The sequence below is a fragment of the Cyanistes caeruleus genome, chromosome 8, assembly GCF_971803275.1.
Source record: "Cyanistes caeruleus chromosome 8, bCyaCae1.hap1.1, whole genome shotgun sequence".
In the NCBI taxonomy this organism is placed as follows: Eukaryota; Metazoa; Chordata; class Aves; order Passeriformes; family Paridae; genus Cyanistes; species Cyanistes caeruleus.
In genome coordinates, this window is record NC_141708.1 from 23600788 (window position 1) to 23616297 (window position 15510).

The 15510-nt window shown below is 36.7% G+C and overlaps 1 protein-coding gene across 3 annotated transcripts in view; it reads left to right on the forward strand.

Annotated features, from left to right (window-relative positions):
- Positions 1 to 15510, forward strand: part of LOC147651925 (uncharacterized) — a 137505-nt gene that overhangs the window by 72976 nt on the left and 49019 nt on the right. The window contains exons 1-3 of one of the 3 annotated variants that reach the window (XM_086899380.1): positions 9485 to 9619; positions 10526 to 10593; positions 10800 to 10976. The exons of 1 other annotated variant lie outside the window; for it this stretch is intronic. In XM_086899380.1, the coding sequence (XP_086755506.1) occupies positions 10970 to 10976 (7 nt within the window). In that variant the 5' untranslated portion in view covers positions 9485 to 9619; positions 10526 to 10593; positions 10800 to 10969. Of the gene's footprint in view, positions 1 to 9484; positions 9620 to 10187; positions 10226 to 10525; positions 10594 to 10799; positions 10977 to 15510 lie in introns of those variants that run through there. One more of the 3 variants, XM_086899379.1, reaches the window with a different exon arrangement.

The following is a 15510-nucleotide window of genomic DNA, read 5'->3' on the forward strand; positions in this document are numbered from 1 at the left end:
TATTAATATGAGAATCACAGAATGGGTCAGATTGGAAGGGACCACAGTGGGTCTCATGGTCAACATCCCTGTTTAAGCAGAGTCATCTCAGAGCATCTTCTATAGATTTACATTGTTCCACATATTGAATGTCTTCGATTCTACTGTGCTAAGTAACAAAACTATGGTTTTAAGACACATGTATTTAGACTAGTACAGTCTATGTACTACTGTTATATAAAAAAAAAACTTGATATCTAACTAAATTCCAATGAATAACTTCTAGGTATGATCGATCTTTGAAAAAAAAGGGCATTATACATATGACAGCATTATTTAAAGATGTTGCTCAGGATTGCTTCACTGGCTCTACAATAAGACAAAAATTTCCTGACATTCTCATTAGCCAACAACCAACAGGGTGGTAATAAAGAACAGCTGCTGAAATGACTGTGTTTTGAGGCCCTGATTTGATACTGCAAAACCTTTTATTGCCAGCAGTGATGTGAGCAGCACATATATGAAATTAAGTACCTGCTTAACTTGCAGATTTCTGCTCATGTTGATGGCAGTTACTGGGTGATAGAAGAGGTTGTACACTGGGCATGTTGGGCTAGAGTAGACCAAGTGAGTCTTACAAAGCCATTTTCAAAGAAGCAGAATTGGGCTGTGAAGACAATTAAAATAAGGTGTCACAGAGCAAACCTCATCCTTTATAGATCTGACATTATTTTACCATGAGATGCCAAATACTGATGCCAGTTTTTATGCCAGTACTGCTGGCCATCCTGTAGGTTTGGATTGCTGTAAGTCAAGGTGGCACTTGGCCTGTAGGCTGCCTGGAGAAAGGACACAGTTCTGTGTCCATCCTTAACACAGAAATGAAAATTACTTTGATCTACTTTACAAAAGTACACAGAAGTCAGATATGTTCACTACCAGGAGGATTGTCCTGCAGACTTTGTGTAGTGTTATATGCTCCTGTGCCCATTTATCCATTTTGGAGTCATTTCCACTGTAGTGATATCTTTCCTGGCTTGCTAGACCTGACCATAAGGATTTACTTCAATTTTGGCTGAAGTATGTCAACATCTGTTCCTTTTATTTCAATGTATTAAGAAAAGATAAATAGAAGAAGCATTTGAAAAAGAAAAAACAACCTAACAACTGTTGAGAGATCTGCTTCTGAGAACAATTTCAGTTTGTCCAAAAGTTGTATTTATGAGTTAGGAATACTTTCCTGGTATATTAGTTTTTTGTTGTGTTTCTGTACAAAATAACAAACTAAAAAGGCTTATTCTAGAGGAGGATTCAAGAAGAGAGCAAGTGAATTTCTTGTGATTTTTACTGTGATTCAGTCAAAAAGGTTAAGTTTTACTTGCATAGTTTTGATGAGAATATAGGATCTGCAGCGAGGATATTTCTTCTTTACACGTTTGCTAACACCAATAATGAGCAAATCCCAGGTGAAAATAAAAAAGAAATTGCGTTGGACTCCTTTCTTTTACTATAAAATATTTTTTAAATAATGAGAAAGTATTGTCATGCACTAAAACTTTGAAAGCTTGGAATCAAACACCTGACAAGTTAATTTTTTCTTTTAGACTCTTGAGTTTAAAGAGCTCACTTGAAGAATTTGCTGATGTTACTTTAGAACATAGTTATTCCATCTTCACTGGGCTGCAGACTGCCTCCAGAGCTCAGGAACAAGTCAGAAATACTGCTGTGCAGTTTTAAGGTCTTTAGGAAAAGAGGTATTTCTATTTCTTCCAAGACCACATGGAAGAAATAGGAAGACCACTGCTTTTCACATATCAGATGCCATATGCAAATTTAATACTTCTTTTCTTATTTGCAGCATTAGCAGCAGAAAAGTGAATACTCTTTAATAAACCACGTTGGTCTATAATTCCCAGAATTTCTGTCAGCTGATTCCCTTTAAATCATTCTTCTTTGCAGATAGGTGTGAATGGTTGCTTTTGCTGAGAGGTAGGTAGGCAGTACCACACAGGGAAGAAAATGCTCTGAGAAGCAGCAGAGAAGTGTCAGCCTGCCCATTTCTCTTTCTCCTGAAGAGCTTGGGGCAATAGCTCTGCATTCCAGGCAACATAACTAAACCAAACTTGCAGCTGCATTTTGTTTTCATTGGCTGATAGAGGCCCCCTCTGGGGGTCCTGATCTCAGTTCTAAAGGATTGTTTTGCTTTGGAGGCCAGGTAGGCCTCCAGGAATTGCAGATTACTTCAAAAGGTGGACAAAAATTGACCAGAGAGTATTTGTTACTGCAAAGCCTATTACAGTTTGTGTGTGCCCAAACCTTTGGAGGTCTGGAGACCCTACAGTGTTCCAATACTCCCAAGATACAGTTGGGATGCCCCACATTTGGGTTTTTTCATGCTATTCCTAGGGTTGTCTTGAACTGAACTTCATGTTAGTGGGTCATCTTAGGGCTTTGGGGTAATTTGGAAGTCACGTTTCTGCAATTCAATGTTGTTGTCTTTGAAAGAATAGTGTTGCATCTCTAAAGTGAGTTCTAGAACATATTAAAATGTGCTCTATGAGTATCTCTTCTTGTCTGTCCACAAAAGGAGTATCCTTGATGCTAGTATGGAGTCCTTTAAAAATGCATGCATGTAAATTATACACTCGTGTGTTTATTAATGTGACTGATAATGATGGGCAGTAGCATGTATACACAAATAAAATAACATAAAAGAGCAAACCCAGAATTGGCTTCAGAAGCTTTGACAGACAATTTTTATTACCAGAAAGACAACGGGAATTTTGTCAACTTGCAAAAAAAAAATTAGCTTTATTCCTGCTACATAGAATATGCTTACACCCTGAGAAAGCAAAGTACTTAATGTATTTAAGAAAAAAACCAAACCAACAACTCAATGATTCAATTAAAGCAGTAAGAAGCCTGAGTTTGCAGCAAAGCATAGAGACTGATGATATGTCTGAAATACCTGCTTGCAGAGTCTCCTGCAAGTCATCAGTAAGGTTTATTAAGGACATTAGAGATCTCATTTGACTTATTCTTGAATATATATAAATGTGCTTTCATTATCAAAACTATAGCACCATAGGTTACACATTCCTAGCTGAAAATCAGTGACATTTTTATATCTTGTACTGCTTGTGCTGGATTGCTAAAGCATGAGCTTCCAAAGCAACTTCAATATTTTGGACAAAACCCGTGACATGTCTTTGTTTCCTTTCATTATTCCACTAACTAGAGAAGTGGCCCAGATCAGAATTTAGGCCCTACACACGACTCAGATACAAGGATGGTCCTAGGCAAGTGCTGCCCAAAACCCAAGTACAGCCAAACAAAAGGATAGGGATTTTCCTCCTAGTCAAAAGACACCTGGGGCTCACGCTGAGGCTGCAACACGTTCCATATCCTGCAGGCTCTCCATGTGGCTGTGCATGAAGCAGTTCTGGACTCATTAATGATGGTATTTCCCTTGTGTTGTATCCTTTCATTCTAAAGCCTTCAGTAATTCAAATATTGTAGGTTTAGGGTGGTAGCATTTCCCCTTCTCAGTCTCCAGAAACACTTCACTCCTTGGTGTCCTTGGAGGCTTGGAGAAATAAAAGTATGCTTTTGGCATGAAGGACTTGAAGTATCCCTCAAGCAGCCAGAACAGAAGACTCAGCAAGTTTGGTGTTTTGTTTTGATAGTTATATGCATTTTTTAGGTTATAAGCTTATCTGTGGTGATAGTGCTTTAAAATAGGGTTGCAAAGACACATGTTACTTAATGATATGACCAATTTAACACTACCTAGTGGTACAAAATGTGTTTCCCGAGGTTGTGCAAGGAGAAAAACCACAAACAGTTGTGCATAACTTCATTTTCCAGTGGAAGTTCAGGTTGTGCCTCTTACATAAGGAGCATTGATTTTCAAATGGGATGGCTAAAGATACTAAAAAAGCCTGACTAAATATACTAAATTTATTTAATTACTGATACTAAAAAATACCTGCTCAAGATACTAAAAAAGCCTGACTAGGAATAACTATGGAAACACAATGTCTCCAACCAGATGTTGCTAGTATTCAATTCACATTGCTGTCTGTACTAGATGTTTTAAATGACTGTGGTTTGCTTATGGTAAAGTACTACAGCTGTGATGTTTGCTTAAAAAAATAGTTTGGTTCCAGAATAATCCATCTGCAACTATCTCCAGCAAAATTTTTATTTAACCAAATGTTTCTACTTCCTACTGTAAATATCATTGCAAATATTTTTCTCGGCTTCGGAATTTTTTCAGGTGTCAAGTATGTGTTCTGGTTATTGTGACTTATGCCTTGAATTAAAATTAGTGTCATATTTCATTACCTGGAAGCATTGTCATGGAGAAAGCTTGCACTGGTTTGCTATCTTCCCTACATGTTCCTCACTTCTCTTCAAGAAATACATTTTTATTGGTGATGATGGAGAAAAGAAAGTGAAATAAACAACTATCTTTAGGGGCTAAAAGTGCCTCTACTCTCATCTCTCTTCACCTGTTATACATAATAGTTCTTATTTTCCCCATTTTCCACTCCCTGTGTTCACTTTGTCTACAAATCTGAAGTTAGAGGAATAAACACCATGTAGAGAAATATGTTACACAGAGTGATTTCCCTGCAATAATCAGATGTGCTGGTGGGAACTAGCAGAGAGTTGATCCTGATAGCACTCTGTCATCCATCACATCCTTGATCAGGTTGTTAGGCTTCTCTGAGCACATAAGGCCTGGCTAACAATGCCACAGGACTTGATGCTTTCAGTGTCTAAGTTCAGAATTCATTGCTCCTTGTTGTTCCTAATGAATTGTTGCTGATTTGACAGAACTCAGTGGTATTTATTCAGTTGCATGTACATTGTGCACAGTTGCACAGATGTCATTCACTAGAACAGTGCATTCTTAGGGCACAGTCCAAGGGCTAAATCAATGTGTGAGATTGAAATACACCCTTTCTGCTCATAATTGTTACTCCAAGCCAACATTAGACCTACAGACGAGACACAAAAGACAGATCTCTGATATTAATGCATTGAGAAGATGTCTTATTATAGACCTGTTGATGCAGATCATATTTTCTTTAAAAGAATTCAAATCAACTCTACTTTTTTGAGGCCAATAATTACCTGAAATTTATTCTGCAGTTCATAACTTATTTGGTAAGCCATAGAAAAAAGCTGGCAGGCAAGATTCAGTGGAAATCCTCAGAGTCTGCCAAAATATGGGTTTGGTGATATTAATATGTAGAATTTTCTAGCATGAAAAATGAAGTGAAGAATGATTGTGGTGAGCAGTGATCTCCTCATTACCTCACAAATATCTATTTGTCATCACAGTAGGTTGGGAGTGAATCTTACAAATCTCTGTTCTCTGACCGGAGAACCTGTGAGTGTTGATTGAACCTCAGAAGGTGGATCTGCCAAAACCTCAGCTGGTAAACATTGATCCTGCTCCCTCTGGGCCAATGAAGTTGCATTTATTTACACCAGTCAACCATCTGGGATTGTATTTTAGGAACTGCATTTGATTTTCAAGGATCTGGAATTCACTCAGTCTCTGTATTACTTTTAACTTTGTACTGAAGGAATTGAAGTAATCCTTTGTTCTCCATTCAAGCTCCCCTCTCAGATTTCTCGTTCCTGCCTTTCTTTTTCATTCCCACAGCTATATTTTTTGTATGCAAGTTTGGTTTCTCCTCCCTCTAGTTCTCATAGAACTTTCACTTACTTTTCACAGCCCAGTGATCTCAGATACATTCTGTTGTTATTTGGAGGTGCAAGAGTTAGTCACTTGCTGCCTCTTTCATTTTAAATCCAAATTCTGACTGTTAATGATTTTATTTATAATCAGCAGTGGGGACACCTGCTTCTGACATGTGAGAACATTCTGGTGACATAACCAGCTACCAATAATAGAAACAGCACTTTGGGCCTTCATTATAAGCAGTGTGATGCTTCCACTGCATTGCCAAATCAAACATCACAATTCCACCCACTGAGAAATCATTATTCCCCATAGCAAGCAAATAAGTGAGAGAGGGAGAAAGATTTCTGTTGGTTTTGGGAACTGCATGACTTCTGAATATCCCTAAGTAGTACGCTTGGCTTTGGTGTCAGATGTTTCTTCTGTATTGATGTTCAGATCCAAGACTAATAAGAAGAAATTTTTTTGTGATCTTCCTTGGTTAAAACAGAGTATTTTATATCCTGAAAGTGTTAGAGTTGTAAAAATAATGGGAATGACAACAGAACAGGTTCCAGTCTGTTAGTTATTGGAATACTTTGGGCATTACCTTATTTTTATTCAGTGACAGCAATGAGATTGTTGACTTACATAGAAACCACCACTGCAATTAATATTCCTACAAAGGCCTCTGTGCCAAATTGACCCTTGCAGGCCCCACAGTCATTCAGCAATCTGTGCTGAGAGATATCAGGTGTGCAGGGTATTACATTCCTAACACAAACAGCGCTTTGCTGTCCTGAAATCCCTACCGAGACATCCGAATGTACTGGTTTGTTATCTTGTGCTACCCTGATGCTTCCAGTGTCTGTGTCACCTCTGGACATCTACACCCTGGCTGGAGATAGTTCCTGATAAAGCTCTGTAGCAATCTTTGAATTTTTTCCTCCCTTTTTTTTTGCTCTTCTGCTATTTTTATACCATTAAGACCTGTCTGATTTCAGAAGATCTTCATTAAGATCAAACATCTGGTTTTCTTTCAGTGAATAGCAACAGTGAAAGCAATCTTCCAAGCTGCCATCATGGCTTTTCAGAAATTGGTTGTCTGTGTTACATTTGGGTTATAAAACGGATAAATCTCACTAGAATTTGCCCTGCCCTCTAGCATATCAGCTCTGGGCAGATCTGTTTTCTACATAAAAATATCAGTTACTATGTTGCTTTCTGCAGGCATGATTTTCTCACCTAGATGTTACAGTTTCACAACTAAATGCATTTCCAGTTTTTTGGAAAGTATACAACATCCTGAACACTCTTGATTTACATACCAGGTGGCAGATACAGAAAGTTTCTGCATTCCACAGTAGGGGAGACTGAGAGAAATGGGGTTAGAAGTGCATAAAGATGGAAAGAGTCTGAGAAGAGTGTTCTTTGAAAAGATCCCCGAGTTATTTTTCTCTCTTCTGCTATTTCAAATTTGCTAATTTTAATTTGTTATTCACAACCTCTCTGCAATGTTTCAAGTAAGTAAAAGCCTCTGGACTGTACATAAATGATGTTCTCTCCATGTCTTTGCTATTTGTTGTTGCTATCACTGTGTGTTGCCATGGCAATATTTTTGTGCTATGACTGGTTAAGTGTGGCTAACAAAGAGGGGGGAGAATAAGATTGATTTATTATGCTTTTGACACAGTGTGGTGAACTTATGAATATGTTGGGTGTTTTTTTTCCCCTTTGAAAAGAAGAAATATGACAGGATTACGTAAGTCTTAAGAGTTTCTTGAAGTAGGCAGCTGCTGGCACCAAAACCAAGTTTAGTTCCTTATGGAATGAATACTGGTGTGAGCCTCAAATGCATGTCCTTTTTCATCATTGAAATCAGATATTGTTCATACAGAGATAAATATATGCAGGGCAAGTAAAGAGTGAATAATTTTCTGACCCACATGGTTGTGCTTCTGTGGTCCTGTCACCTTTTGTCTGGCTATAAACACTGTCACTCGCTAAAGCAGGCCCTCATTGAGATGAACCATGTAACTCTGAGAAACATTGGAAACCAATAAAAAAATTTTAGGAGGTTCTCACACTTTTTTTTTTTTTTTTTTTTCCCCAGCAAAAAAACCTGCTGATCAAAAGGTTTAGTCCTTCTATTTTATATCTGTCACTGGATTTCAGCTGGTGCCTATTCTATTTTTCTCTCCCTCATCTGCTGAATGTGGAGGTTTATTTCACAATTCAATCTGGTATCTTTCTAAACCCGGTATCAGTAGGAAATGAAACTAACATTTTCTCAAAAGATACAGTTCAAACTGCACACACCATATCTGAATTTGATCAAAAAACATTAAAGGACGGATGGTAAATTTGCCTTTTTTAATCTTAGAAAAATTTAAAAAAAGGTAGCATGCAATAGTCTGCATTGTAGCCTATTCACACCAGGCTCTTAAGTGTCTTCATAGTAATGGTGTAGCTACAACAGCAAGAAAAATGTTTAGAGAAAATCTTGAACTGTTATAATGAAATTGCCATAGCATATTTCTGTTAGAAACCATTTAACTACTGAAGCACAGAATTCTTTTTGTACCCTAATCCAGAAATCTTTCTCATTCCTTTATGACAGATTATTTTCCCTGGGTATTCCCTATGAATGGGACTAGAATATTTCTGGTTTTCAGGCTGGATCTCAATGTCATTTGCACATAGTTAAATCAGAACTACTAATTACTACTACTAAATCAGTATACTAACTGCAAAGGGGATCTTAAATATCAGAGCTAACACGTGCACTGGTGTTGAGAAAAATGGAATCTGTGTTTTGGTTAGAGATCCTGCCTACCTATCCGTGTTTTTAATTCTGTATCATTTGTGTAAAAAATACCAGGTGTCTTAAAGTTGTATGCATAAAGTTGTCTGTATAAAGTTGTATGAAATTTACTTGGCTGAAATCAGGAGGTCTAAATAGGACCTATATTAAATACAGCCAATACAAATACAGCCTCACATGGAGAACTCTCTGATTTCTCTTAATGGACAGGAAAAATCTTCTCATCCAAAGCCAACTATTGCAGTATTTTCTAGAAAGATCCAACACAAGATATTTTGGGATGTCTTTGTTACATGTGAATGGAATGCTGGGGATGGCAGCACTACTGGGAAAATATTCAAGAATTAGGCAAAAACATGCTGTGGTCAGAACAGAAGTCATTAGAAAGCAGCAGCCTAGCAAGGGGAGAAAGAGACATTGTTGAGAGACAGATCAAACTACTTTGAGGAAAAATAATCTTTGCAAATGAAAAGTTTGGCATGATACAGGAGCCTGCTCTTAAATGGTTGCTTAATACCTCAACATTACATTCCTTCTCCATTGTGTCATTAGTTCATTGTTAGCTTTTTGTAAATAGCTTGGTGTTTATATTAAAATATTCCATGGCACAGAACTGTCATGATTTTGCCAGTAGTTTCATTTGACTGGTAACTACTCTTTTGTTCCATTATTATCATTTGACAAAAAGTTCCTTGGCAGTACAACTTCTACCCTGGTATTAAATAGAATGTCAGCAACTGGGTAGGTCAAGGTGGGAAACAAAGTCTGGAGTTCCTTTGAGAGTCTTTTGGTGATACCAGCTTACCCTGAGAAGTGAATACATAGCACCCTGCAATGATGCCTTTGTATTTGCTAGTTATGCTCAAAAGTGGAATTGTAGTAGTTCTGTGGAGTCATTCAATTTATAATAAATAAGTTCAGCTCCCAATTACCCAGAAAACTGTTTGTTTTTATTTAACTACATCATTTTCATTGTGCTGCAGGGTATATTTTGAAAATTATGTCACTTCCAGTTACTCTCTTGAGTCTGACTGATGTTAGAGCACTGACCTGAGATGGAAAGTCAAATACTAAAAAGCAAGATAACATTTGGTTCATCACTGCAAGACTCAAAAAAGGTATTTGTAACTGTTCCATTAGTCCTGAGCCCACAGGGTTTTGGGGAAATGTGGGATCATGCCAAATGTTAGGCAGAAATACAGAAAGCCTAACGATTGGTGGTTGTGTTTGGTCAGTTTTGTCACAGCTCTGCTAAAATTCCTTCAAAAACTTGAATCTTTACTTTGTAAGGGCCTAATGTTATTAAGTACCTCAGTGGAATTTTAAAAATAAATAAAAGAAATCTTAAGTTATTTTGGTTTTGCTTTTTTTTAATCCCAAAGGCATATTTTTTTGCAGACTGTAGGGAAGAAGAAGTACCTATCTGGAGCAATCACATGCACTAAGTGCACGAGAACTGCAAATGTGCTTGTTGCTTAGCAGGTGATACCAGGAGAGTGTCTTGCTTCTCTTCCCCTTCTTCTTTCTAAAGGAATAGCAAGGCACTGTGGAGCCTTGTGCTGGTTTGGGCTGGGGTAGAGTTAATTTACTTCACAGTGGCTGGTATGGGGCTGTGTTTTGGATTTGTGCTGAACACAGAGCTGATAACAGAGAGATGTTTTTGTTGTTGCTGAGCAGGGCTTGCACAGAGCCAAGGCCTTTCTGCTTTTTGCACTGACACACTGGTGAGGAGTCTGGGGGTGCATGGAAGGGAGGGAGGAGACAGCCAGGACAGGTGATCCAAAGTGACCCAAGGGATATTCCAGACCATGGGACATCATGCTCTGTAGATAAAGTGGATTAAGGAAGGAGGGAACATTTGGAGTTGCAGTGTTTGTGCTACCAAGTCACCATTACATGTGATGGGGCCCTACCCTCCTGGACATGGCTGAACACTTACCTGCAGAATTAATTCGTTGTTGTGCTTTGCTTGTGTGTGCAGCTTTTGCTTTCCCCATTAAGCTGTCTTTATCTCTTTACCACAGGCTTTTACCCTTTGTGTTCTCTCCCCAGTCCTGCTGGAGAGGAGTGAGTGGGTGGTGTGTGGCTGCAGGTGAGTGTGAAGCCATGACCATCCTAAACTTTATATTCAGACAGTAATAAGTTGAAAACCATCCTGACTAAAGTCTACAGTGCCATTAGAATTAGTGAGACAACTGTAAGCAGATTTCAGCTGCTGCAGGGGTCTGAAAGAGAATTTTGTTTACTGTGTAATTATCTGAGGTGTTTGATGTATGATGAGGTGTTTGTCCACTGCAGGAGATGAGCTGCTAGACCTGATGGACAGAGCAAAGGACAGTGACAACTGCTCTGTGTGTACAGCCTAATAGAGTCCTGTGCAAGAACAATATGTATTAGAACCCATCTGTTCACTGATAGATTATAAAATCCATGAATCTCTGACTCACTTTACTTTGTAAAAGAAGCAGATGCAAGGTAAGCAGATGAATGGTAAGGATCCCCACCAATCAGTCAGAACTTTTCAATCTACAGGTTCAGTGGAGTCATCACACACAAATAGAGAAATATCTTTCCACTGAACCTTTTGTTAGTCATTGTGTAATAGGATCAATATAAAGCTGACAATGCCATAAGGCAGAGAATCAATGCATCAGCCACCATTGCAGAGACAGGAGATGGAAAAGCTGTATGTCTATAATTTGAGGACTAAGGGCTACGTGGTTTACAAGGGGAAGGGGAGATCAAAGAAGGGTATGTCAGGTGGCCCCAGAGAGACTTTTAAATTATAGCAGGGACTGGAGTAATTTGTGAGATGCTTTTAATTTCCTGTGCTACTAGTGGAAGAGAGCTTTTGAATTTGCTTTTCAGAATTGTTGAACAAGTAGCTGATCATTTTGTGGTGAAAAAGAGATGCTGGATAAGTGGCTATTTTTTACAGGATTTCTTTAAGCTCTTGCATGAATCTCAAGGTTTGTGAAGATATATTTCAGATTTATCTTCAAAGTGCTTCAGGATTCTTTGATATGAAAGACTACCTATGTAAATACAAGACATTAATTATTGCACTTCATGGATTTAATTTTTGACCAATGGGTTTGTCACAGTTCATAATGTAACTGCTTTTGGATTTCCCTCCAAGATTTAAGGGTACAACAGTCAGATGTTGTACTTCTCATTCGAGGGTAGATAAAAAAAGACATCTGTTTTCATCTTAATTGACTTTCTAAACATGTATTTAGTAGTTAAAAAAAAAAAAGTGTTATATACACATCAAATTGAAAGCAATCTATATAATGACTGTATTTGCTGCAAACAATTAAAACAATTTTACTTTGAAAATAGTAAGAACAGCCTAGATATTCTGCCAAAGTTATTTTCTGGAATTAGTTTGTTGAAATATTAAGCCAGCTGTTGATACAGACACTGCCTTCCCCATGCATGTGAATATTTTAGTGTTCTGGGTTTTTTTCAGGTAGTTTATAATTAATTCATCGCGAAATTAAAATCCAGTTGGGAGAATAGAAAAAAGCAACAACTATTCCCCTGCATCTTCCAATCTGTGTCCTAAAGTCCTGGAAGAATGAAGTAATGTATTTAAATCACTAAATACAGAAAAATACTCATGTTACTTAAATTACATTTGTACTGAAAATTAGTTTATTAATGCTTAAAGTTTCTAAGGAACCAGATATATCTAAAACAAATTTATTTAACAAATAAAACTTCAGATTGCTGATTTTATCTTAAGCAGATTCCATTTTCTATCCAAATATTATTGATACATATAAACTTAAGAAACCCCATCCTTAAATGAATTTGAAGATATTTTCCTATTTATTTTTTAAGATAATATTGTTACACATTAGAAATAAACATTAAGTTATTATACAAAACCACTGAGTTAAATTCATATGTATGCATTCTATGCAGCAGAGGAAAATATCAAATTATACCCAAAAAGAGTCAACTTTTCTTTTGGAAAGGTTATTAAAATGTATAAATCAAAATCAAATTTAAATTATTTATATAGATTGAATGTTTTGGTATTAATATAATTTCAGTTAAAACCAATGATTTTCATTGCTTCAATTTCAGTCATTGCTGTAGATGTTATTCAGGAGCCGGTTTGGTTTCACATAAGAAAATTGTCAGCATTTTGTGTCTGATCTTAGAGGGGAAATGACTTCAACTTGTCATATTTAAATATAAAATATTCTGATAAACAGCTGACATGGAATTATTGGAACCATTGCTACCTGTAAAAGCTGTGTTTTGAAGGTGAGTTCATTAAGAAATCATCAGTGGTCTTGGAAATTTGCAGCTCATTCTGTTTATGTAAACACCGTGTAGGAAAATGTTATCTCTCTAGGCCTACCAAGAATGCACAACCCACTGCTCTGAAGAGAATAGCTGCTAGGAGAATCGATGCAAATGGAGTTTCTTTTCTCAGTAGAAAACTCCTGAACAGAGTTCAGCCTAAGTTCAAAGATTTTTGTTGTGTGGAAATACAATATGGTTACACTGTGCTACACTTCGAGGTTATAGATTCATCACCTGAGGTGGAAAATGCATAAATACTTGGCTGTCAGGCAAAAAAAAATCTTGGCTTGACTCCCTTTATATGGTTTCAGGATTTCTGTATTTCCTCACTCAGGGCTGAGCCCAAGCATTCCTGGTTTTGGCATCCCCACCTTTTTATTTCTCTTTTATGATTTTGCCAGAAATAGATAATGAATGAAATCCGTTTAAAGAGAATTGGTTGTTTAGCTATATATTAAAATAATTAAATATAAAATATAAATTAAAATAATCCTAGGTTAGAATAGAAGACTTTTATTTCTTCTGATCCATACAAATTCTCTTTGATACAGGAAGACCTCCTTTTTTCCTCAGCATAGTCCACAGCTATTTCCAGTGAAGGTAATGGAGCTAGACCAGCATGACAAAGATGCCAAATTTTCATGAGCAATATCAGCTGCTCAGATAGATGTGTAATAAGAGATCCTAACTGAAACTATCAATAAGCCCACATTATATAGATTTTAATTCTGTTTTCTATGGGAATGTTTATGTATGTATGTAGAATGTTTATGTGTGGCTGTTAATGATCCACTGCTAATTTTTAACCCCCTTGCCTGCTTTCATATTTAATCTGAAAGATGAATTAAAATCCCTAAGATAAATAATTTGCTAGAAGGTCTGAAATTTGGGGGCCAGAGAAGGCAGAGACTCTTAAAGTGCTCCAGATAAAGTAAAGGCTTCCAGTGGGCTCAGGAAACCTAGAGAGGCAGGTGATCCCAAAAAATGCCCCAGGAATAGGTGGGACAGCTGAAGTTCATACCCCTGCAAGCGTGCACATCCACCAGCACATGGCTGTCCACACTGCAGCATTTCCTGAGCTTAAATGCTCAGCCAGCCATTCCTCTGGCAATTAAAATAAATTTTCAGAAAAGCTGGACTTGATGATCTTGGAAGTCTTTTATAATAAGTCTATGATTTATGTGGTTCCCTGAGCAGCGTTTGGGAATTCCTGTTCAGAGGGGATCTTTTTATCCACTTTCTAAGAAACCACTTTTCTGTATGCATCTGCCATTGAAGGAATCAAAAAATTGGTTTGAAAATGTGAGCAGGAGAGTTCAATCACTCTGGGGAAATGTTGTAAATTTCTGGAATTTAAACTATAATTTTAATGTTTGATATGATGTTGGATGGAAGGACATATTTCTGGATAATATATAATATATTTGTATAATTACTGATGATCTGATTCCCATTACAACCAAGAAATGTAGAGCAAACATGATGCTGTTGGGTTCCAAGAGAAGAAATTTCCAACCTAGTGTTGGACATGTTACCAGCCAGATAATGAAAAATAAATCATCCCTAGAGGTAAAAATATAATAAATCAGGTCTTTGAAAATAATTAAATTGAAAATAGTTCATTTTATGTGTCAAATCTAAATACTCGGGCACAGAAGCAAGTGGACTGAACTAAAAATGAGATAGATTGTGTGGAAAATGGAAATCAGAGTTAAATGGTGCCCTGTTTATCATTTGTTTCAATTGAGCTGGGTTTCATATGAACTTCAGGAGGAGTTTTTTGACAAAAACAATTGATGTTTAAACATTCCAATAGTTTAGGTATGAGAGGTACAAAAGTATCATTAAAGGAAGTTACAATTATTCTTTTATTTCATAACTTTTCATTAAAGTGTTAATTTTGTTAGAAATTGATAGCAGACACAAGTGCAGGAGAAGCAGGCCTGTTAAAAAACAAAGTCTGTTTTCAATTCTGTGCATCCTGACAGATTCAAGTAAGTGAAATAAGAGAAATAGAAATGGAAGTGGCATGATGCATTGTCATTACACACAAGCCAAATGAAAGGAATTTTTTATACAACAAAAACAACAACAATTATTAATAATTGCCTTGCATTTTAGACCAAGCTTAATGGATTGGAGCACTTTAGCTTCAGTGAGTTGAATGTGTCATCAGATTGAGGCTTCATTCAAATCAAGTGATAACAAGATACCTGTAGATTGTATAGAGAAGACAGGGGAACCCCTGGGTTTATGTATTTTGACAATATTGCACTTTGGGTAGTTGTGTCAACATGTTACATAACCATTAAAGACTCCACTTGTAGCCTTTGTGGTATTTGATGTTTTGTTCCACACAGAATTAGTTAGTGGGAAAATGTAATTTTGTGTATCTTTACAAAACCAAAATTACAAATCATTATTAAGTATTTGATTATCTGATCAAAATGATGGCATTGTTATTCAGATTTTTATGATTTGTGCACTGTTTTGATTAGTTTGAGGAGAAATGCTAAATGCATTTTTGAGCGTTTGTTTGCCTCATTATTGTTTCCAGGTTTTTAAGAAGGGAGAATAAGTTGTAACTTCTCTCAATAAGATTATCCAAACCTGGATACATATCAGGAGGCTATACTGTGTATACTTTTTAATATAAATATAAATATAAATATAAATATAAATATAAATA